The sequence below is a fragment of the Stenella coeruleoalba genome, assembly GCF_951394435.1.
Source record: "Stenella coeruleoalba genome assembly, chromosome: 15".
In the NCBI taxonomy this organism is placed as follows: Eukaryota; Metazoa; Chordata; class Mammalia; order Artiodactyla; family Delphinidae; genus Stenella; species Stenella coeruleoalba.
Window position 1 is genome coordinate 84,602,207 of NC_137161.1, and position 22,839 is coordinate 84,625,045.

The 22,839-nt window shown below is 53.3% G+C and overlaps 1 protein-coding gene across 1 annotated transcript in view; it reads left to right on the forward strand.

Annotated features, from left to right (window-relative positions):
- The window catches only part of RADIL (Rap associating with DIL domain), a 127,883-nt gene that overhangs the window by 84,986 nt on the left and 20,058 nt on the right, over positions 1-22,839 (forward strand). Inside the window, 3 exon segments of the mRNA XM_079944721.1 lie at positions 16,113-16,360; positions 17,376-18,008; positions 19,933-19,970. Coding sequence (XP_079800847.1) covers positions 16,113-16,360; positions 17,376-18,008; positions 19,933-19,970 — 919 coding nt within the window.

Genomic DNA, 22,839 nt, shown 5'->3' on the forward strand with positions numbered 1-22,839 from the left:
TATTATTAGTCTCAATTGTAAATGCTTTCGTGTGTGTGTGTGTGTGTGTGAGAAGTATTTTGTAATCAAGAAACCAACATCAAAGTGATATCTTAAAGACCTCTTTATGGGTTAGGAATTGCATTTGGCCAGATAACAACTACTGAACTCCATACAGGGTGCTTTTCTCTCACATTACAGAGGGAGTAAATTCAGGGCTGATGGCGGAGCTTTCCTGGTCCCCAGGGACCCAGGCTTCTGCACTTTCAGCCCCACCATTGTAGTCCATGCCTTCCATCCTCAAGGTCACCTCAAGGTGCAGGATGGTGGCGGGACCACTGCCATCATAGCCATCATATCTTCATTTAAGGCAGGAAGAAAGAAGGAAGGGGGCAAGGCCAAAGGTGTCCCTGCAGACTGCGTCCTCCTCCTATGGAGCTTTCCTGGAAGTCCCTAGAAGATGACATTCCCTCGTCTTTCACTGACTGGAACTTAGTCACAAGGCCCTGCCTACCTGTGAGGGAGACCGGAAGTTGTAGTTTGTATCAGCTGGTTACACGACCACCGTTCCCCACCATTATGCGATGGGAGAAGGAGAGGATGGGTGTTGGAAGGCAGTGGTAGAGCGAATTACACAGAACTCATACGTTTACACATTCAAATGCTCCCCAATAAGTCAGGATCAAAAAAGACACTTTAATGTGAATTAGAACTGAACAGTAATGAAAATGCAACTTGTGGGATGCAGCCAATGTGGTGTGTAGAAGGGGAGGGTTATGGCTTTAAATGCTTACCCTAGAAAAGAGTAAAGGCTGGCAGTTGATGAGCTGTGTGCCTACAGAACTCGGTTAGAAAGGATATACATTCAGTGAGAGAAGAAAGGAAATGATACAGAGCAGAAAATAAAGACAAAATAAACGTGCAGTGCAGAGGATCAACAAAGTGAAGAGTAGGTTCTTTGAAAAGACTAATAAAATAGTCAAAACCGGGAAGATTGTCGAGGAAAACTAAAGATGGTACACAAGCGATCTTAGGAATTTAAAAGGGGATATAGCTACAAATACGGTAGGTTTTTTTTTTTTTCATTTTCATTTAAAGGATCTTATAGATAGCTTTATGGCAGTAAATTTGAAAACTTAGACGAAATGGACAATCTCGTAGAAAAAGGTAACCTACCCAGACTCACTGAAGGATAGAAAACCTGAATGGACTTATAACCTTGAAAGAAATGGCATGAGTAGTTTGAAAATGTCCCCACCAAAACCAAAGTAAATTCACAAAAACATAAAACCTAGAAGGTTGTACAGGCCAATTCTTACTGATATTCAGTGACAAGATTATTCCAATATTTTACATCAGACTATTCCAGAAAACGGAAAAAGAAGAAACATTTTTTATAACAAATCTCACCTTCACATAAACCAGAGAAAGGAAACATGATAAAGAAAAGTTATGAGCCAAATTCACTTATGAATATTGATTTTGAAAACTAAAACCAAACCAGAAATGTATATGAAAACCGTCATGACCAAGTTTGATGAATCTCTGGAATGCCGAGATGATGTAACATGTGAGATGTCGGCTGGCACGTTAATGCTGGTCGTTGGCAGGAGGCCTCAGCTCTCCGTAGGGCTGACTGAGTGTCCTCACAGCATGGCGGCCGACTTAACCCCAGCACGTGATCTGAGAGAGCCAGGCACAAGCCGCAGTGTCTTACATGACCTGACCATGGAAGTCACACTGCCACTTCCGCCATGTCTTTGTGATTAAACGGGCCCTATTCACGGTGGCAGGAGACTACAAAAGGGCTCGAAAAGCAGGAGGTCACTAGGGACCGTCTTGGAGACTGACTTGCTCATTGACCAACAGGAAAAATGGGTCCATTTTAATATATTGCAATGGAATACCATACAGCACTGAAAACAAATGAGCTGGAGGTACACATAGCAAGTGGGTGTGTTCATATTGTATGATACCATTTCATCAGTTTTTTAAAAAATGGCAAATTAAATATATTTTTCAGAGATATTTACTATGTATGTATATAATATCTTGGCCATACTTAATACATGGAAAAAAAATAAATCTGCACATGGGAGTTATGACCCCAAATCGGCGTAGCTGTTATTTCTGGGTGGGAGAGAGAAGGCTCAGCCGTATCTAGGATGCGCTTCCTTTCTTCAGGCTGCAGCGGGTGCATTATTTTGTTCTTCATACCCTTCTGGGTGCCTGAAATGTTTCCTGCTTATACAGAAGGGTGAACAGGAGAAAAGAGAGGAAGCCTGTGTGTAGACAACTTTCCCACAAAGTTTGGCTGACAAGGCAGAATTCAGTTCTTTGGGGCTGTGGGACCAAAATCTCCGTGTTTTGTTTCCTTTCTTTTTCTTGCCAGCTGTGGACCAGAGCCCACTCTCAGCTCCTTTTCCTGTAGCCCCGCCCATCGGAGCAGGGGGAGCCCCTTGTTCAGACCCTTTTCTTCTGTGACCAGCTGGAGAACACTCTCTGCTTTGAAGTCACTCACATGATTAGGTTGGGCCCACTGGGTACTCTCTGTATCTTAAGATCAACTGCTCAGTTACCTTAATTATACCGGCAGAATCTCTCTTGCCCATGTACTTAATCATGGGAGTAACCGTAGGGGCAGAGATCATGGGGTCACCTTAGAATTCTGCTCCCACCGTGACCTTCCATAGTTTTTCTGTGCTCAGATGCTCCTGTACAGATCTGTGTAAACACGTACACATGCAAACTTTTAGTCAGTTTTTCTTAAATTATTTTTTTTTAATTTCATTTTATCTTTGGCTGTGTTGGGTCTTCGTTGCTGCGCGCGGGCTTTCTCTAGTTGCGGTGAGCGGGGGCTACTCTTTGTTGTGGTGTACATGCTTCTCATTGCGGTGGCTTCTCTTGCTGTGGAGCACGGGCTCTAGGCGCGGGGGCTTCAGTAGTTGTGGTGTATGGGCTCAGTAGTTGCAGTGGGGAGGCTCTAGAGCGCAGGCTCAGTAGTTGTGGCCCACGGGCTTAGTTGCCTCGTGACATGTGGGATCTTCCCGGACCAGGGATCGAACCCGCGTCCCCTGCATCGGCAGGCGGATTCTTAACCACAGCGTGACCAGGGAAGTCCCAGTTATTATCATTTTAAAGTGGGATCACATACTTAGTTTTCTGTATCTTTTCTTAACAAACTCCTTTTGAAAATCTCCGCACGTCATCTGTTATCATTCTGATTCATTCATTCTAGGGCTTATGGAATGTTCCATGGTGTGGTCAGAGCACTGTGTATATTTGGGGGTCATTAAGAACAATTTTGCAATACATATTCCTGTATATACCGTATTTCACCACATAAAAGATGTTATTGATTGTAAGACCACCATACCTACTTACCACTAACATGAAAAATCGTACAAGTTAAACGAGGACACAATGTCTTACTATTATTACTTGGGGTTCCTAGTTTTGTACTTACCTAAAGAGCTCTAATAAACCTGAAGATTTATTTAAACACGGACTTTAATCTGTAGTGTTCTGTGCACACGCACACACAAGAAGATAAATAGGAGTGAAATAAATTCAAAGTCTTCTTTTCGGCTCGAGCTGTCACTGTGCACATTCCCACACGGTGCCCTTCTTTGCGCCCTCAAGAATATTGCTGATGCCGCATTTCTTGAAAGTGCTCCACTGTTATCCCTGGGATTTTCTCTCAAGCTGTTGGCCCCAAATTCTGCAAGTTTGCACATGACAACCAGAGCTCATTCATTCTTCAAATGGCCCTTAAATGGCTGAAATATTGAAGAATCTTGCCCCCCAGGAACAATAGCCAAGTTCTCACATGACAGCTGCTGCCTGGGACACTCCACAAGAACGCAGGATGCGTTCAGAGATGTTAAAATGTGCAAAAAAGTGTGTCTAGGAGTCGATGAAATACATACCGTAAGCGCGTGCATTCATTCATTCATTCGTTTAGGAGGTTGAAAAGTATGTACGCTTAAAAACTTACTTTCACCAGTTATATATACGTGCACAGTTAAAGCGCGGGGCTTCTCATTGCTGATTAGAAATAACAAAACAAAGAAAAAATGCTGAAGCAGCAGGTCCCTGCACTAGCCTTCCCTCTTCCCAATTTGCCCTGCCCAGAGGGAGCCAGTTTCAGTTGTGAACTGTTCCTTATTTGGCATTTAATTCCACAGCTTGAAGTAACACATTTATCCCACTACTGCTTGGTTTTTACATTTTGAGCCTGATCTAGTGACTCCTTCCATGAAGATGAGAATTCAGCTCTGTTCACCATCCCTCTTTGAAAACATCAGCTTCCCTCGCCCTGTCCTCTCAGGACGGTTGTAAGTTTGTTTAGATTAGTGATCAGTGTTTACATTTTTAGGACCAGAGACAGCTTTTTACAGCTGAGGCCTGGTGTACACAAAGATTACCTTTCCTTCTAGTCCAGCTTCCAGTCTCTTTGGAATTAATTGTTGGTATTATTTGCCCTTTTTCTTGGTACTTTTCACGAATTCAGCATTCCTCCATCCTCTGCCAGTATCTCTTTTCAAGATGCTCAGGTGTGTGGCTGGTTTTATCCAGTTTGGGCGCCTTCTGCCTGCTCAGGTCAGGCTGGTTGCTCTCGAGCCCACTCTCAGCCGTCCTCACCCTGGTGTCTCTGCAGAGGAGACCCCCGTCTCTGCTCCCTTTCCCCTGGTTCTCGCTTTACACCTGGTTTACGTGGACCAGTTCCTCCCGTGGCCTCCTGGGAAAGTGTCCATGAGAGGTGAAGTTGCTTGAAAAACCTTTGCTCCACCTTAATGCTGGATTAATAGCTTAGCTGGGCGTAGAGCTTTAGATGAAAATACTTTTCTCTCCTAGAATTTTGGAGGCCTCAGTCCATTCCTTTCAGCTCCCAGTGCCTCCAGGAGAGGCTGGGGCGTGTTGGGACTCTCACTCCTTTGGACTTAATCTCTCTCTCCTCCCTCTGGAGACGCGGGTAATTTCTTCACGCTGCCTCATTCTGCAGACTTACAGTGTGTGTTCGGTTGGGGTGTGTTTGCACCCTTTCTGCTAGACTTTTGTTTTTTTATGTAAAAAGTGATGGTTGTGTCTGTTACCATATTTGTTTATAACGACCATATTCTCTTAACGTATTAAGGTTATTAAAATTTGCTGTTTGCGTATTTTGACCCCTTATGCGTTTTTAAATTTTTGGCCGTGTTCGGTCTTTGTTGCAGCGCGCGGGGCTTCTCATTGCGGTTTGGCTTCTCGTTGCGGAGCGTGGGCTCTAGGCATGCAGGCTTCAGTAGTTGTGGCATGCGGGCTCAGTAGTTGTGGCGCGCGGGCTTAGTTGCTCCGCGGCATGTGGGATCTTCCCGGACCAGGGCTCGAACCTATGTCTCCTGCATTGGCAGGCGGATTCTTAACCACTGTGCCACCAGGGAAGTCCCCCCTTATGCGTTTTTAACCTCTACTGTGTGTCAGACTTTTAAGCTAAAAACGCATGTTCTTCAGTTCTGAAAAATCACATCCCTCCTTGGATCGTTCCTTCTGGTTCGTCTGTTATCCAGGTTCTGCGTCTTCTGGACTGACGTGTTTTCCGGGTCTTTTCTCTCCTAGTTTCTCTTGTCTTCTTGCCCAATTTTCAAAGCGGTTTCCATGGCTGTCTCTTCCAGCCTGCACGAGCGTAGGGATTTTGCTGCAGGGCAGTGGGGCGTCGGGCATCCTCGGGATGCAGCCTCCTGGGCAGGGAGGCTCCTCACTCTGGGCGAGAGACAGGGGGTGCTGACCTTCACGACAAAGCTGGTCCTCCAGGTGGACCCGGGAAGGGGCGTCGGCGGCCCCTCCCGTGTGGGTCTGTGAGCAGGGGCGCCGGGTGGGCTGGTGTCGCTCGGTTTACCAGGATCCTCTCCCAGGGAGGGCTCGAGGCTTCTCTGGGGAGTCACACAGGGCCTTTGGTTTCAGCTAAAGAAAGTTCCTGCTTCTGCCACACTGCTCTCTCGTTGGCATGGTTCTGGAAGGCTCTGTTTCCATCTGTGACTGGCTAACAAATGGTCTGAGCGTTTGATCTCCTCAGTTACCCATTATCTTAATTAGCTTATTAGTTCCTTCTAGAGACGGCTGCTCTTCCCTGATTAGGGCCCTAATTGGCAGGAGAAGGTCCAAGTTTTACCACGGAAATAATGCTCCTCGGTACTTGAAAATGTGACTTCCCCCCACTTAAGAAAATAAGACATATTCATTATTGAAAATTTGGAAAATAAGGGTAAGAATTAGGTAGAGAGCAAAAATCACGTGTAAAGTCACCGCCTAGAGAGAATTGCTTTCAACATTTTGGTGCCTTTCATTCTTTTCTTACTGTTGCATTACTTTTCTTACATAATTTAAATCAACCTATGTACATAGTTATATATATATATATATATATATATATACACATATATATATATATTTTTTTTTTTGTGGGTACGTGGGCCTCTCACCGCTGTGGCCTCTCCCGTTGCGGAGCACAGGCTCCGGACGCGCAGGCTCAGCGGCCATGGCTCACGGGCCCAGCCGCTCCGCGGCACGTGGGATCCTCCCGGACCGGGGCACGAACCCGCGTCCCCTGCATCTGCAGGCGGACTCTCAACCACTGTGCCACCAGAGAAGCCCCCCGCTGGCTGTTTTTAAATTGGGGTGGCCCAATGCCAGTTCACATTCCCATGGGCAGTTTCTGAGTGTGCCGTCTCTCCTTATCCTCGCGATCCTGTGATTCCGTCACCAAAGAATCTTTGCTGATTTGAAGGGAGAGTGTACCTCATTATTTAGCTTGCGTTTCCTTTAGTATTTGTGAGGTGGAGCAGATTTTGGAATGTTCACGAACATCTGTTTGTCATCTGTACCTGCTTCTTATTGCTTTCCTAATCTTTATTTTGAAATACTTCAGGCACACAAGAAATAGATACAGCGTAGTGTAATGAACTGTTTGCGCACCCATGACCCAGCTTAAGAAATAAGATGTCACGGGTGGAGTACGGAGGGTGCGGAGGGGACGCGGTCCCCTTGGAGGTGTTCGTGGCTCTCTTCCAGGCCCGTGGAGAGGAGGCTTGGGAAGCCTAGGACATCTGCATTTTGCCCGGGACTTGAACCCCTGGGCCACTGGCGGGAAGGCGGACGTCGGGCAGCTCCGTGGGTGGCGGACAAGGATTTGTGCTGGGGGGACAGGGCCGGGTGGAAATGGAGCTGCAGAGCTGGCAGCCGGCAGCGGCCACTCGGGGCGCCTCCTCCCGGCAGCATCCAACTTTCGGAGCGGCTGGTGTAGGCAGTGTCCTTATTGCTGGTTGGAACTCAGGGGCCACAACAGCCTGTGGCCACTTCCAGGCGGCAGAGCCCTCGGCGGGATGGGCAGGGGCCTCCGGTCCCCACCCGGCGTGTCCTCAGGGCGCCCTCCCCCTGGACAGGTATGGCGGCGGGTCGTGAGGCTGTGGACGGGTATGTAACTGTAGAAGGGACCGTGTGCAGGAAAGGGCAGAAGACCCGCCTGCTTGGGTCGGTAGGTCATTACCAAGCAAGCCGCCACCAGAGCCTCGCTGTCCCCGCGGGGTCACCCTGAGCTCCACCCTCTCCCTCCCCCTCCCCCTCGGAAGGAACCACCATCCTGACTTCGTAGTGACTGTTTTCTCAGTTTCCTTTTAGTGTTATCACCTGTGCATTTTTGCCTACGAGCGTTTCCCTTTGCCTGTTTTGAGTTATGCGGGTGGATTTACGTCTCCTTCGTGTCGTGCTTGTGGGGCTCCCGCCCGTGCTGCTTGGAGCCGTGTCCTGCCACGTGGGTGCAGTGATGCTGAGCAGCTCTGCAAATGGGTCTGGGAATCGTGCAGCTCAGAGCGTCCTGGTCCCTAAGCGTACAAGTCCCTCGGGGGTGCACACCTGGTAGGGATATTGCTGGACACTGAGTGTGCATATTTCTACTTCACCTGATGGGGTCAAAGAGTTTCCTAGTTTACCATTCCACTGGAAGTGTCAAGTGCCTGGTCTGCTCTGTTGCATTTTCTATTGTTTGGTCTTTTTCTTAATGATTTGTGGGCATTCTTTATTCTAGATTCTAGTCTTTTTTTAAAATATATTTTTTAAAATATTTATTTATTTATTTAGGCTGTGCCGGTCTTAGTTGCGGCATTCGGGCTTCTTAGTCGTGGCATTCGGACTTCTTAGTTGCGGCATGCAAACTCTTAGTTGCGGCACGCATGCAGGATCTTGTTCCCCTACCAGGGATCGAACCTGGGCCCCTTGCATTGGGAGCGAGGAGTCTTACCCACTGGACCACCAGGGAAGTCCCTAGATTCTAGTCTTTTATCAGTAATACGTGTTGTAATGATAATGATTTCCTCCCAGTCTGTGAGTTGATTTTCTAAACTCTACTTATCGTGTCTTTTGATGAATAAAATTGTTCGTATAGTTGACGTTGTCGATTCTCTTCTTTATGGTCAATGCTTTTGATTCTGTTTTGGTTTTGTCTCGTATAAGAGATCCGTCCCTGCCTCTGAGGTTGTAGAGATAGTCCCTGCGTTCTCTTATGAAAGCTTGATAGTTTTGCCTTTCACATTAGGGTCTTTAAAGCCTGACTTTTTTTTTTTTTTTTGCGGTACACGGGCCTCTCACTGCTGTGGCCTCTCCCATTGCGGAGCACAGGCTCCGGACGTGCAGCGGCCTCTCCCATTGCGGAGCACAGGCTCCGGACACGCAGCGGCCATGGCTCACGGGCCCAGCCGCTCCGCGGCACGTGGGATCCTCCCGGACTGGGGCACGAACCCGCGTCCCCTGCATCGGCAGGTGGACTCCCAACCACTGCGCCACCAGAGAAGCCCTAAAGCCTGACTTTTAAAATGGAAATAAAATTCACATAAAATTAACAATTTTAAAGTGTATAATCCAGTAGCATTTAGTACCTGGCCATGTCATGTTGGTCTTTTATTGTATCAATACAGTATAGTACAGTGATTGACTGTTGTATGTGAGATCACTCTTGCATTCCTGGGATAAATCCCACTTGAACATGGTTTGCTACTATCTTGGAGACTTTTTCATTTCTCTACATACGGGATATTGGTCAGTAGTTTTCTTGTGATGTCTCTCTTCTTTCTTTTATTGGACTTCATGAGACTGCCAATTGGTTTCTTCAGTCAATTCTGAAAAATGCTCACGTATTTTCTTTTCAGATATTGCCTTTGCCCTCTTTCCTCCCAGAGCCGTCTTTTTTTTTTTTTTTTTCCTGGCCGTGCTGCATGGCTTGTGGGATCTTAAGTCCCCAACCAGGGCTTGAACCCGGGCCCTCAGCAGTAAAAGCCCTGAGTCCTGACCACTGGCCTGCCAGGGAGTCCCCCCAGAGCTGTCTTTCAACGTGTGTGAGGCCTCTCGCTCTCTCTTCCCTGTCTCCTAATGTCTTTCGTGTCTCCTTTGTTCTTCCATTTTTGGTCACTTTATACCACATCCTAGACATTTTAGACTTGCCTTGTAGTTCACTGATTCTCTTTTCCGTTGTGTCTGATATGGTGCATACTTTCTGTTACTGTATTGTTTCGTTTCTAGAAGTTCTAATTGGTTATTTTTCAAAGCTGATGTTATTGTTTATGATTTCCTGTTCTCTACACATATTTCAAGGCATGTTTTATCTCTTTAAACAGTGTAAGCATGATCTTATAATTTGTGTATGGTAATCTTAACATCTGATGTCCTCTTCTTTAAAAGGAAAATTTTCATTGAAAAATAGCGTACAGACAGAAGCGTGCCCACATTGTGAGGGTACAGCTCAACGAGTTTTCAGAAGATGAGTGCACCTGTGTGGCAAGAACTAGAACATTATCAGGACACCTGCAGCCTCCCTCACACCCCCTTCTGGTCCTTGGCCATTGAGCCAACCTCTCTGACTTCTAAAACCATAGTTCAGTTTTGGCTCTAAGTAAATTTCCTATAAATGGAATCGTATTATGGGTACCTTTTTGTGTCTGGCTTTCTGTTTTTTGTTTTTTTTGGGCTTATTCTTGCTTTTAGAAGAGTCCATGCATTACTATTGCTGTGCAGGATTCCATTATGTGAATGGGCCACAGTTGATCTGGTCATCCTGTTGTTGGTAGACACGTGGTGTTTCCAGTTTGGGCCCATTAGGAGTGATGCCACCGTGGACGTGTTCCTGTGCACGTCCTGTGGTCCCACGTGTGTTCCTATCGTGTGTACACTGAGGAGTGGACTTGATGGTTCAGTGGTAGGAGACACCAGCACACGGTGCTTTCCAGGCTGCTCGTGCCAGTTGACACCCCCCTCCCCCAGCAGTGTGCAAGGGCTCTAACTGTCCCACTTCCTCTCTCACACTTGGCCTGTCCGTCTTTTTCACTTAAGCGTCCTTGACTTCTGTCAGTGGTGCTTTGTAGTTTTCAGTGACACGGTCTTGCACATCTTTTGGAAGATTTATTCCTTAGTTTCATGTTTCTTGACATTATTATAAATGGTATCTTTCTTTTTAAACATACCCTTTTCTCTTTGTTTCTAGTATTTTAAAATAGTATTGAATTTGCATACTCACCATATCTAGTTCCCTTGCTAAACTCATTTGTTAATTCTAATAATTTGTCCGTAGATTCTTTTGCATTTTCTGTATACACAATCACATCGTCTTGAAAATCATCATAAATTTCTTTCTTTCTTTTCAATCCTACCTTTCCATTCGTTTTTCTTACCTTATCGTACTGGCTGGGACCTCCAGGACCTCCAGTACGCTGTTGACCAGAAGTGGTCAGCAGGCATCCGTGTTGTGTCCCTAACTGGGGAGGGCGGGTACGATATACACTTTTTTTAGAATTTTATTTGCCAATGGTAGGATCGATCCTAAAAAGCTAGGCAACATATTCCCGTGTCACTGCAGTCCCTTTGAAGGGTTTATTGTGAGAATGCAATGGAATTGAATGCAAAACACTCAGAATAAAGCTGGCCATGTAGCAGATAGATGCTGCGTCCCCAAATGGTCCTTAGGTAGTTTGTCGTCGTCGTTGTACATTTCAAATACAAAAAACTTCAAATTAACGTCAAGGCTTGCTTGATTAACTTAGGGCTGCGTTCTGCATCTTTTGCTAACCCAGAAAAGCGCATTCTAGTTTAAAAGGGCTTGTTTAAGGCAGGTCTGACCTCTGAGTTTTGCAGCGGCTACTGCAGAGTTTGTGTCAGCCTCGCCTCTCCAGCTGTTATTAGGGATCACTGAAATAGTCTCAACTCCCCCAATTTCGGCAAAATTCCCGAATGCAGGAACATTTGCCTCATCCGTCCCCGACGAAAACCACATCCCTGAGTTCTCCTGCAGCCCTGGTAGTGGCTGTGAGCAACAGGGACTTCTCTGAGTTGGAGACGCTGTTTCAAACCCTCCGATCCTGGGAGAGAAGAGCAAACAGGGCCCGGGGGTAAAACCTACAGCTTGAATTTATTGTCCTGAACTTACTGACGTTCAGGAAGAGAGCTGTGTTGTTCTTTCCAGTGCTGTGCTGGAGCCCATGACGGGAGCTCTGATGACAGCTGCCAGCTGCTTTCAGAATTAATGTCCAACAGCGGCCCCCGCCCCCCCCCGGTATCCAGGGTCCTTTCCTCTCTCCCCGCAGAGAGGGTGCCGGCACCGACACGTAAAACACCGTGTGGCCTGGGGTGTCATCCCTCCACCTCTCCCCCCCTGCCCGACGGCTGCCTGGCCCAGGAGCGTCTGATGGAGGGGATGAGGGACCGCAGATCCCTGCCCTGCAGAGTCAGCCGCTCGCAGCCTTGATTCCGGTGGCGGGAGCTGGAGCAGCTGCCGGGAGAGGGAAGCTCCGAGCTCCTTTCTTTAACCGCGTCCATTGTGCAGGCCGCCACCGTCGTCTGTGTCACGGTTACACCTCCTGCAGGTTAGGGCCCCTTCCCCAGTTCCCGTGGGAGAGACGCACAGTCCAGGAGCGGGCAGGATCGGCCCTGAACATCCAAGTCAGGGCCTGTGGCCTAACTGTGAGCCTGTTCAGGGGCAGCAAGGGTTGTTTCAGAGTCTCTCCTGGCTGTGTTATCCGCCTAAGACGTGGGAAGGTGGTCATTGTGCTTCTGGGTCTGGGGCCCAGTGTTGGGCGGTAAGGTGGTCCCATGTGTGTCCTGGGTGCGGGGGACACAGAGGCCTCTCCAGGTTCTGGTTACCCACACCCCTCCTTTTATTCCTCTGCTGGGTGTGTTTCTGCCTGTTCACCAGGGAACAGATACAGGCCCAGCTCTGAGATGTGGTGGGTTCAGGCCCAGACCACTGCAGTGAAGGCGGCACGTCGGTAAGGAGAGTCACAGGAACTTTTTGGCTTCCCAGTGCCTAGAAAAGTGATGTTTACGCTCTCCTGAGGTCTGTTAAGGGTGCGATAGCATTACGTCTAGAAAAACAACGTACAAACCTTAATTTTAAAATACTTTGTTACCGTGCTCACTTCAGCAGCACATATACTAGAATTGGAACGATGCAGAGAAGATTAGCGTGGCCCCTGCGCAAGGATGACTCGCAAATTCGTAAGCGTTCCATATTTTTCCAATACAGGCGTTTAAAAAATAAGTAAAAAAATAAAATACTTTATTACTAAAAAAATGTCAAAACAATTACAAGAGTAACATCAAAGATCATTGATCACAGATCACCATAACAAATATAAGAATAACGACAAGGTCTGAAATATTGCGAGAATTACCACAGTGTGGCGCAGAGACACAAAGTGAGCAAACGCTGTTGGAAGAAATGTGCCAATAGACTTGCTCAGCCGGGGTTGCCGCAGACCCTCAGTTTGTAGCCCACCGTGTCCGTGAAGCGCGGTAAGACGAGGTGTGCCTTATATGAGAGGGAAGAGCAGAGCCTCGTATCTGCCACCTTCCTGGGAACTGACAAACGTTTTAATCTAGAGAAAAGAGTTAGAAATCCAAAACGCAAATAAAAGCGGTAGGTGCGAGTATGTCTTCCGAGTATGTCTTCCGAGCGCCCCATGGGTTTCCCTTTCTCCCCCGTGGGCTTTCTGTGTACAGGGCACTGGGGGGGGGGGGAGTGCCCTGGCAGCGGTTCCTATCCTAGCTGAGTTCCAGAACCTTCTGGGGAGCTTTTACAAGAATGCAGATTCCCGGGTGTCCCTCAGACCTGCAGGACCAGATAAACCTCTGACCTCGCTAACTCGGTCACCCCTAGCGTAGCGAGAAATGTCCAGGGCTGGGCCGTCCAGCCCAGCTCACGGGGAGGCGTGATCCAGAAATGGAGCGCGTCTTCTTCACCCAGTGGCAAGGTTGGGCGTTTTCCTCTAAGATGAGTGACTTGGCACGTGAGATCACCGCCGTACAAGGCCTGGCCGCTCTCGTCACGTTATCCTGCCGGCGCCGCTCCCCTGTGGGCCAGGGCTTCTCCGTGGTGTGTCTGTTACCGAATCCCCATCATGGTGGCAGTGGAGGGGCCATGGGGACGACCTTGCTCGGGACGCGGGCTCCACCGTGACGCCCCAGATCCAGTGTGCAGAGCCTGGACCACGAGGCTGCGGGTCTGCCTGGACCAGGCTGAGAACCCCAGGCCGCGCCCCGCAGGCCGCTGGCTTGTGGGTGACGCTGCCCACACGTCCCTCCTGTCGCCGCCCAGCCTCCATCCCAGGCTTAGGGAGGAGGTTGTGCTCAGAGCCGGGCAGACACGCCCTGGGTTTGCGCGTCGTTGGGATGCGTGGATTGTGGTGGTGAAGCTGACGTGGGATCAGACGCGGCGCGGCACCCTCATCGGCACCCGAAGCCACGACCCTCCTCAGGACGCCTGGCCGAACGACCGGTCTCCAGCGGCCTCATCAGGCGCCCCCGCCGCCAGGCCCCCAGCCCACCTCGGGGCAGCCGCAGAGTCCTACACACGTGCGAGGACCTCAGAGTGTTTATGATTTTTACTTTACACCTGAGTACTTGCCTTCCAGAGTTGACATAAACATTTTTAATCACATTTATTTAGAGTTTTAAAAAATAAAACGAGTAAAACATCACACAGAGTTATCCGTAAAGCATGTCCTGTCACGTGCAGTATGTGATGTCACACGTGTTCTAGCAGCTCCCATACGGCATGCAACGTGCCTCCCCGGGCTCAGACCCCCACCCGTCAGGCGGCCGTTTCTGGAACTTGCTCTGTGCCTTTTCTGTCCGTTTTTGAAAACAGCTTTACGTGCACATGTACGCACACCGTGAGCAGCATGCCGCGGGGTTTTGTGTGCTCTTTTCAGCATGTAAACAGAGGTCCCACACCCTACCCATTGCTCCCCATCTGCCTTTCCACCCGCCACTGGGTACAGGCTGGGCCCAGCTTTCCCTGCAGCATCTCTGCCCTGTGCGAGGATAGTCCCCGTGGAGGGTTGCGTGGGGTTCCGGGGCCTTCCTCGCTCAGGTGTCCACACGTGTGAGGGTCCTCGTGGCTGTGCTGCCCGCAGGGTGTGCACGGATCTGTCGGCTGGACCTTGTGGGTTGCTCTGCACGTTGGCCGTGCTGGCGTTGGCGGCCCAGCGGCCCCGGCCTTGAGCTGCCGCTACCTCCCTCCCGACAGCCCTGGCCCTTCAACCCTGAGGGCCTGTGGATGAGCCCTGGACGCTGTTCCAAACTCCCCAGGCGGCCCTGAGCGCGGGCGGGGTGAGAGCCCCTGCTTTAGCCTGGGAGGGGGTCAGCTGCGAGGGGACGTGGGACCCCAGCTGGAGGAGTGGTGTCCAGTCGGCCGAGAGTGTGCGCCCACGCCCATCTGCTGCAGTCCCAGGGACGCTGGCCCTGGTCGCTCGGGCCTCGTCCAGGGCCTCTGCGGGCCCCCAGGAATCGAAGAGGAAAGGGTGACCTTATGGGCTCTGCTGCTGCCCGGGAGCCCCAGCACTTGTGCAAGGTGGTTCTGAGGTGCATCCTCTCCTGCAGCCCCGTCCTAGGAGGAGGAAAAGCCTGGGCTAGAGCGTCGTTTTGGACTGGTTTTTAAATGTCTTCTTCCAGGCAGGGCCCCCGCTTGTGCCGTGATGCCCCAGCCATGAGAGCGGGGGGTGGGACTGGTGAGGCTGGGGGCTGCCTCCCCGCCTGCCCCCACCTCTGTTCCTCCATCCCTGCCTCCTGCCCTCGGCCTCCTCCTTCCCCTGACCCGCCCCTCTTCCCCCACCCCTCCCCCCGCCCGCTGCCCTGCCTGACGGTCGCTGGCCCGGCTCTGCAGCAGGCGGGGAGCAGCGGGCGCCCGGCAAACGGCTCGCACTGCGGCTGAGCAGCCTCCCTCCTGCAGCCCCGGCTCCCTGTGGGCTGCCGGGGACCGGGCTCCCTTCTCCTTCTGGAAGGCAGGTCGGTGTTCCCGGGCGCCCTCGGCCCCCGCTTGCCCACCTCACTTGCCCTGGGTTTGTCTGGTTTTGTTTGGAACGGTTACAGGAAGGGATGCTGCAGACAGAGGCTGTGTGGAGGGCCCTCGGCAGGGGGCTCAGAGAGGAAGGCCTGGGTCAGCCGGGGAAGGCGACGGTGACAGGAGACTGGCCCTCGAGTTCCGTGTGGCTTCTCAGCTTTCACGCGGCATTAGTTTAAAAGAGCGCTTCCTGCGTGTAGAAGGGTAAGGCTTTTGTGGGGTGTGCACGGGTGTGCGCGTGTGCATGCGTGTGCCTGGCCGTGTTGGAGGTGCCCCGGGACGGAGCAGCCGTGTTCTGGATGGAGACCAGCCGGCCCTGTGGGCTGGAGTGACGTGGCGAGTTGACTGCTTCCTCCTTGTAAATGGGGGGGGATGATGAACAGTCGTCACCTAATCAGCTCACGCACGCACACACGGGCTGCCAGGACGGGACAGGGGATGGGCAGGTTTTGGGGTCGGCGTGGTACCCACGAAGCCCCCAGCACGCTGACTCTGCGGGGGTCGAGGCTGTGGTGGGCTTGGCATCCCGCGGGGAGGCCGTGGTGCTGGCTGGTCTCGGGGCTGGGATGCGCCACGGGCTCCTGTGGGGCGTCTGGGGCCTCGGACGGCCGGGCTGCCTGGCTCTCGGGGCGAGCCCCGGAGGAGCCACGGCCTTCCGAGGATGCGGTCTGTGGGCAGAGTCCCGCGGCCGCCTGCAGGCCTGCTTGACGGAGCCGCGACCCGTGTTAGGAGCGGCCTCGAGCCATCTGTTCACCCCGCGCTGCTTCTGCCGCAGGGATAAACGCCCAGGCCCGGAGACTGCAGCGGAGCCGCGCCAAGGGAACCACAGCCCCGGCCGCGGGGGGCACCTGGAGCCCCCCTCCACCCCGCCTGCGCCGCACGGTCAGCGAGACCAGCCTGGGCTCGGCCATTGCCCCGCCGTCCACTGCCCGGGGCCCCGAGGAGCCCGGCCAGGACGCCATGCGCTGCTCCCTCTACGAGTCGCCCCACCTGCTGCTCCTGCAGGGCTACAGCCAGCAGCACGTGAGCGCCCCTCTCCTGGGCCCGAGGCGGTGGGAGGAGCGGCGGCGAGCAGGGCGTGGGAGGCTCTCGGCTTGGCGCCCCCGCCCCTCTGCTCCTTACTGACCACGTCAGCGGGGGACTCGGGGGCCGGAGAAATGGGCTGCGGGGGAGCACCCCATTGGGTCCGCCCTAGACGCTGGAGGAGGGTGGCGGCTTCCCCGTCCTCTGCTTCCAGAACATTCTTTCGTCCAGGCTGCAGTGGGCGGCAGCAGGGCCTTGGGAGGGGGTCCCCCCAGCTCCTCACTCACTGATCCCAGTGTGGGTCTTACCTGGTACTGGGCCCCCTTCCTGCCCGGCCTGGCGGGCCCCTGGGGAATGGCCCCCGTGGGCTGGGCCGCAGGCCTCCCGCGGCCTCGAGCGTGTGCGGGGCGGCTTCCTCTGAGGAGTCCCGCAGGCCCCCGCCCCGCGCCCGCATTTCATACCACTTTTGTCGGAGGCCTCTTGGCCTGAAGGGGCTCGCCCTTGGCGACCCCGCCGACCCTGCCCGTGCTGCCGCCCGGGGGAGGTCTGCTGTTCCTCCCGGCCTCTCGCTCACCCGCGTGTCCCCCGCTCCCTTTCCTGCTCCACCTTCCCCGCACGCTGTGTGACCTTGTCAGGGCTCTGCAGCTCAGGTCCTGGGAGGCATCTTCCCTCCCGGAGCCGGCGCAAAAAGGGGGGGCGCCTCCCCAGCTTGTCGCCGTCACCTGGCGGAGCGGGCGGGCCTGGCGTGTCTGTAGACCAGTGTCCACGTTCAGGTCTGCCCTTGGCTGGCCTCTCATGTCTCGAAGCTGGGGCCTCCCCCCAACCGCACCCCGGGCGTCTGGTGTACCACCGAGGCTGCTCTGGGAGATGGGGTGGGCGCCCAGTGTGGGCAGGCAGCGGGGCAGGAAGGGCTCCGGGGGGCGGGGGGGGGGGTGCTGCCCAGGGCGGCTTAGGTACCAGGGGTGGAACTGCCCGAGTGGCGTCCTGCCCCTGAGGTCTGGTGTCTGCGTTTCAGGACAGCCTGGTCTACGTGCTCAACCGGGAGCGGCACACGGTGGGCCAGAGGACCCCCTCCAGCAAGCCCAGCATCAGCCTCTCGGCCCCCGACATCCTGCCCCTGCACTGCACCATCCGCAGGCGCCGGCCGTTGGGCCGAGCTCAGGCGGGGGCACAGCTGGTCCTGGAGCCCATCCCCGGGGCGTCCGTCTCGGTCAACTTCTCGGAGGTGGGGGGCCGCGCCGTGGCGCTGCGCCACGGGGACCTGCTCTCCCTGGGCCTGTACTACCTGCTGCTGCTGAAGGACCCAGCGCAGGCCCAGCCCCTGCCCGCCCAGGCCCTGGCCCGCCTCCGGGCCGTGCCGGAGAGCTGTAGGATGTGCGGCGCCCCGCTCCGGGCCCGGGGCGCCTCGGTCTCCGCGAGGCCCGGACCCCCCCGGGCGCGGCCGCTGCACCTGGAGTTCGAGCCCGACATGGAGGACGCGCTGCTGCAGCGGATCATGACGCTGGTCGAGCCGGGCGGCAACGACCACAAGCTGACCCCCGCCTTCCTCCTCTGCCTCTGCATTCAGCACTCGGCCACCCGCCTCGAGCCGGGCTCCTTCGGGCAGCTCCTGCTCAAGATGGCCAAGATGATCCGAGAGACGGTCTGGGTCAGTGGCGGGGCGGGGGGCGGTTCGCTGCCGGCGGCCTCGGCCGGGAGAGGAGCGGGTGGGAGCCGCGGCCGCCTGGGTGGAGGGCGCGAGCTCCCCCTTGACCGAGACCAGCCCTCGTCGCTGTCGGGCGAGCAGGATAGGCAGGGCCGCCGGGGGAGCTGGGGTAGCCGCCGAGGGTTCGGCTTCGTGAGCTCCGGTCCTGTGTCCCTCCTCACGGCCCAGCCCTGCCGGCGCCCAGGCGGCCTGGGAGCCCCGCGCTTTCTGCCGGGAGCAGGTCGAGACCCTGCCGACACCCCACTGCAGAGCCCTTGTCGGGTAGGGGGGAGGGGGGGCACAGGACCGGTCGATGCTGTCCATTGAAACTTAAGCCAGGATGGTCTCTGGACCGCGGCAACACGCACGTCCAGGTAGAATTCCTTGCTGGGGGGCTGACCCCTGCACCGCAGGCCTCCCCCCTCCCCCCCGCGGCTGGCAGCACGCCTCCCCTCCCCCCTCACGGAAGCGGCTTCAGGCACTGCCAGACGTCCCCTGGGACCAGAGCACCCGGCGGGCATCTCCTGCCCCTCCAGGGGCTGGACTCCCTGGGGAGCCGAAGGCTGGCTGGTAGTTACACGCAGTCCTTCAGAGAGACCCCCTTAGTCTCAGCTGTGCTCACCCTGAGGCAGACGTGGGAAAAGGAAACCAGTTGGCCGTGTAGACACTGGATAGATTCCTCAGATTAAAATCTGCATTTAAAACGTTTGAAACTTTTTAAAAGCAAAAGCCATGCTGGCCTGCCACATCCAAAGGTTTGTGCAAGCGATCTGTGCCTCGTGCGTATCTGAGCCGCGTCCCCCAGAGTCCCGAGTGGCATTTGGGGTGTGTGGTCGCTTCCCCTCTGTGCATCTGAAGTCCGTGCAGAGTGTGGACCGAGGGGCCTGACGCTTAGAAGCTCTGAATTTCACACGAATCACCGTCCTTTTCCGAGTCTGCTCTGTGCCAGACACTTACTAGTAATCAGATGCTGTTGGACTTAATTCCCACAACCACCCTGACGGCGTAGGTGCTGTGTCCCACGTCACAGCTGAGAACGCCGGGGCAAAGGAGGGTGCTGGTGACTCCGGGCAGAGAACTGGATGCCCCCGAGCCCGAGCGTCGTCCCTGGCTCCCCCGCCATGCACGTGGGATCAGCCCTGCGAACCCCCTCCCCTGCCCCCGTGCAGGCTTGGAAACGGGCTCGTGGAGGTGGGACCCCCCACCCCAGGTCCCGGGCCCGGGTGTCCCCCGTACGGCTTCCCCTCTGGGGTGTGAGAAGTCTGTCTAGAGCCTTGAGTTTCATTTGTGTGTCTGCTTCTTGGGCATCGGCAGCTCCTCTGCGTCCCCCAGTGCTCACGTGTCTCGTCAACTCAGGCCGATGTGAGCCTCTGAGAGAACGTGTGAGGGAGGCGCGGTTAGGACCACGCTAAGCCGGATAACGGCACTAAAGCAAGAATGAGTCCTTGATTAAAGGGGACAGAAAATGCTGGCTAGACCTGAGTCCCTGTGGGGACGTTTAAACATACTTGTGTGTGCTCAGGCGCACGTGCATCTGCTCCGCGTGGCTGGGGCTGACTTTTAAAAGTGCATCTGTGAAGCTTGACCGGAAGAGTGTTGCTAGAACGTTCGTTCTGACATTTGTCGTACGTTTGACCCATCTTTACTGCTCCCTAAGTGGCCGGCTGTTACGTAAGAGAGATGGCTGTGAAACGGTGCCCTTGTAGGAAACGCGTGGTTCGTACGCAGTAACGGAATGCCAGGAGGTCAGATCAAATGGAAAACAGTCTTCCCAGTGTAGCTTGGAGCGATGCCCGGAGCAGTGATGCCGTGTTTCATGTAGATGGGAGGCTGTGTCAGTGGTGTCCTGCTTGTCTCATCTTTGCTTTTTTTCCCTTTATAATTGTAGGAGAAAACCAAAGAACTCGCCGAGAAGCAGGCGCACCTGTAAGTACGGCCCCGTCTTCGTACCCGCCCAGCAGGCCACTGGTTCCCCAGGAGCCAAGTCCCAGCAGCCCTCACCCTGCAACCTCTGGGATCAGCTCTGTGTCTTTCTGTCTCAGGGTGGCTGTTTCCATGTCTGTAGTCACCACCCTGGGCAGCTCTGTGTCGGGGAGGTCTCTCCAGAGCATCCATGAGACGAGTGGGCACGACCCTCCAGGAAGCCTTCTCCTCGCCCTCCCGTAGTTGCTGTGTTAATGCGAACCTGCTGCTTTGGGGAAGTGGACGCCTCCCGGTGTAGAGGTGGGGCAGGGGGTCTCCGCTGTTCAACGTCGGTTTTCATAGAAAGTACGGGTTCTACTTTTACGCGCCGCTGGGGGGACTTGAGGAAACCATTTGGCATTAACGGTAAAGACGTGCATATCCTGGGACACCCCCCGCCTGCCCTTGAGCGGACACCACCGAGAACCGCCTTCGCAGAAGGTGGCGGCGGCACCTGTGTTTGTGCTGTGGACCCCTAGCCACGGTGAAGGCTTGAAGGCCACAGCTGTCCGTCCCCTTGAAGGAACACGCACATGTGGTGACAGCCCGAGCAGAGGTTGCCTGTGGTCACTGCCCGTCGTGGACGAAGGGCTCGCGGGGCCTTAAGTCATGCTGCGGTCCACGGGGTTTGCCTCATTTCTGTTTATGTGAGGATGACATGTGAAGAAGATACTCCGTTTATAAAGCACATGGTTGCTGTCCGTGCTTGTGGGGTACCGTCCGCCCGTGGTCCTGTAAGCCAGCGGTCCCCAATCTTTTTGGCACCAGGGACTGGTTTCGTGGCAGACAGTTTCTCCACGGACGGGGCGGGGAGTGGGAGATGGTTCAGGTGGTGATGAGAGCGACGGGGAGCGGCAGATGAAGCTTCGCTCACTTGCCCGCCGCTCACCTCCTGCTGTGCTGCCCGGGGCTGCGGGGGGGGGGGGGGGGAACCTCTGCTGCAAGGGAGTCGGGAGGAAGCATCATTATCCCCTCCTTCCGAAGCCGGGAACTAGAGGCTCAGAGACGGGAAGCCGGGGTCTGAGCAGCGAAGCTCCCGCCGGGCTGAGTGGAGCAGAATCCCTGTCGCTCACGAATGTGCTCTGTTGGCTGCCGCCCTGCTCGAGGGTAGTGGGTAGCGGGTAGCGGGGTGCTGTTACAGGCCAGGCCCCGGGCGGGGGGCCCCACGGAAGATAGCCTACAGCTGGCCCGGCATGGAGGGACCAGCTGAGGCCCAGGCAGCTCGGAGAAGCCCTGCATCCTTCAGGTTCCGAACGGGAGGGGAAGTCTGCGAGGGAGCTAGCCTCACCTGCGGCTCTGTCCTGTCCCCAGGGTGAGGCGGGCCTGGAGGGAGGAGTCCTCAGGAGAACCCTGCCCTCGCCCTCCAGCGCATCCTCCCACTGGTGCCTGTCCGCTGGGGCCTTGGCCCTTAGACAGGAGGAAACAGCCCCTCCTTCAGCAGCTCCTTTTGTCCTTAGGGCCTAAAAACAGCCCTGGCTCCATCCCAGCGAATGCTTTTTTTTTTTAAAAATTATGAATCACTTTCAAAATACAGGAGAGTACAGAGCGTATCAGTTACCCCTGAACCCACACCTGAATTTCACATGATTCACGTTTTGCCCCATTAGCTTCAGGTCTTTCTTGTGTGCTTCTTTTAAAATTGTAAGTGGCCGTTAGCTCTTCCTGAATGCTTTTTCCGCGTCTGTGATCATCACACATTTTCCCCTTGAATCTGAGTGTGGGTCCTACATCAGGAGGTTTTCTGAACCGTGATTGGATTCCCGGGATCGCACCTCTCATAACTATTGATTTTGTCGTTAGCAAGGCGAGATGCGGTTTGTTGATACTTCAGGATTTTCCCATCTGAATTCATAAGTAGAATCGGCCTGTGAATTCATTTATTGTTTTGTATTGTCCTTGTCTGATTTTAATGGCAAGGTGCTCAGAAATGAATTGGGCAGCCTTCTCTGCTTTCAGTTCTCTGAGTCGATTTGTCGGAGGGTGAGGACTCTGGGCCGCGGAGGTTTCCTGGAAGCGGCCCAGAAAAGCGTCTGGGCGGCGCCTGTGTTTGCTGATTCCATTTCTTTAATGTTTATGGTTTGTTTAGTTTTCTGTTTCTTCTTGTGTTGATTTTGGTAAGTTTTGCTTTCCTAGGAAATTATCTATTGCCTGTGTTTTCAAAGTTATTGGAATAAAATTGTTCATTATATTCTTGTAGGACTTCTTTCATCTCTAACATGTTTGTAGTGACATCGCCTTATTTAATTCCGGTTGTGGTCCTATTTTTTCTCTCCCCACCCCCTTTGATTTCTCTTCCCAGGCATTTGTCTGTTATCATCTGTTTAAAAGGACCAATTTTGTTGTTTCTGTTTACCTTTTCTTTGATTTCTATTCCATTTACCTCTTTATTATTTCCTTATCCTTGCATAATTTCTGTTTTAATTTCTTCTTTGACTCATGAATTGTTTAGAAAGTTTTTTGAAATTTTTTCATTTTTTTATTTACTAACAAAAATGTTTTAAATTTTATTTTCAGTAATCAATAATATATTATTAATAATAATTAATATAGAAGAGCAATAACTTCTCTCGTCCAGGGGTCCCAGATGATCTTTATTTTTATTTTAAAAAATGTTATGGCCGCATCATGCGTCATGAGGGATCAGTTCCCCGACCAGGGATCGAATCCGCGCCCCCTGCCGTGGAAGCGCAGTCTTAACCGCTGGACCACCAGGGAAGTCCCCCAGATGATTTCTTTTTAAATTTATATCAGAACGTCATTGATTTGATTTGGTTTATTTTTATTTATTTTACTGTGGTGAGAACATTTAACATGAAAGCTATGCTCTTAAACT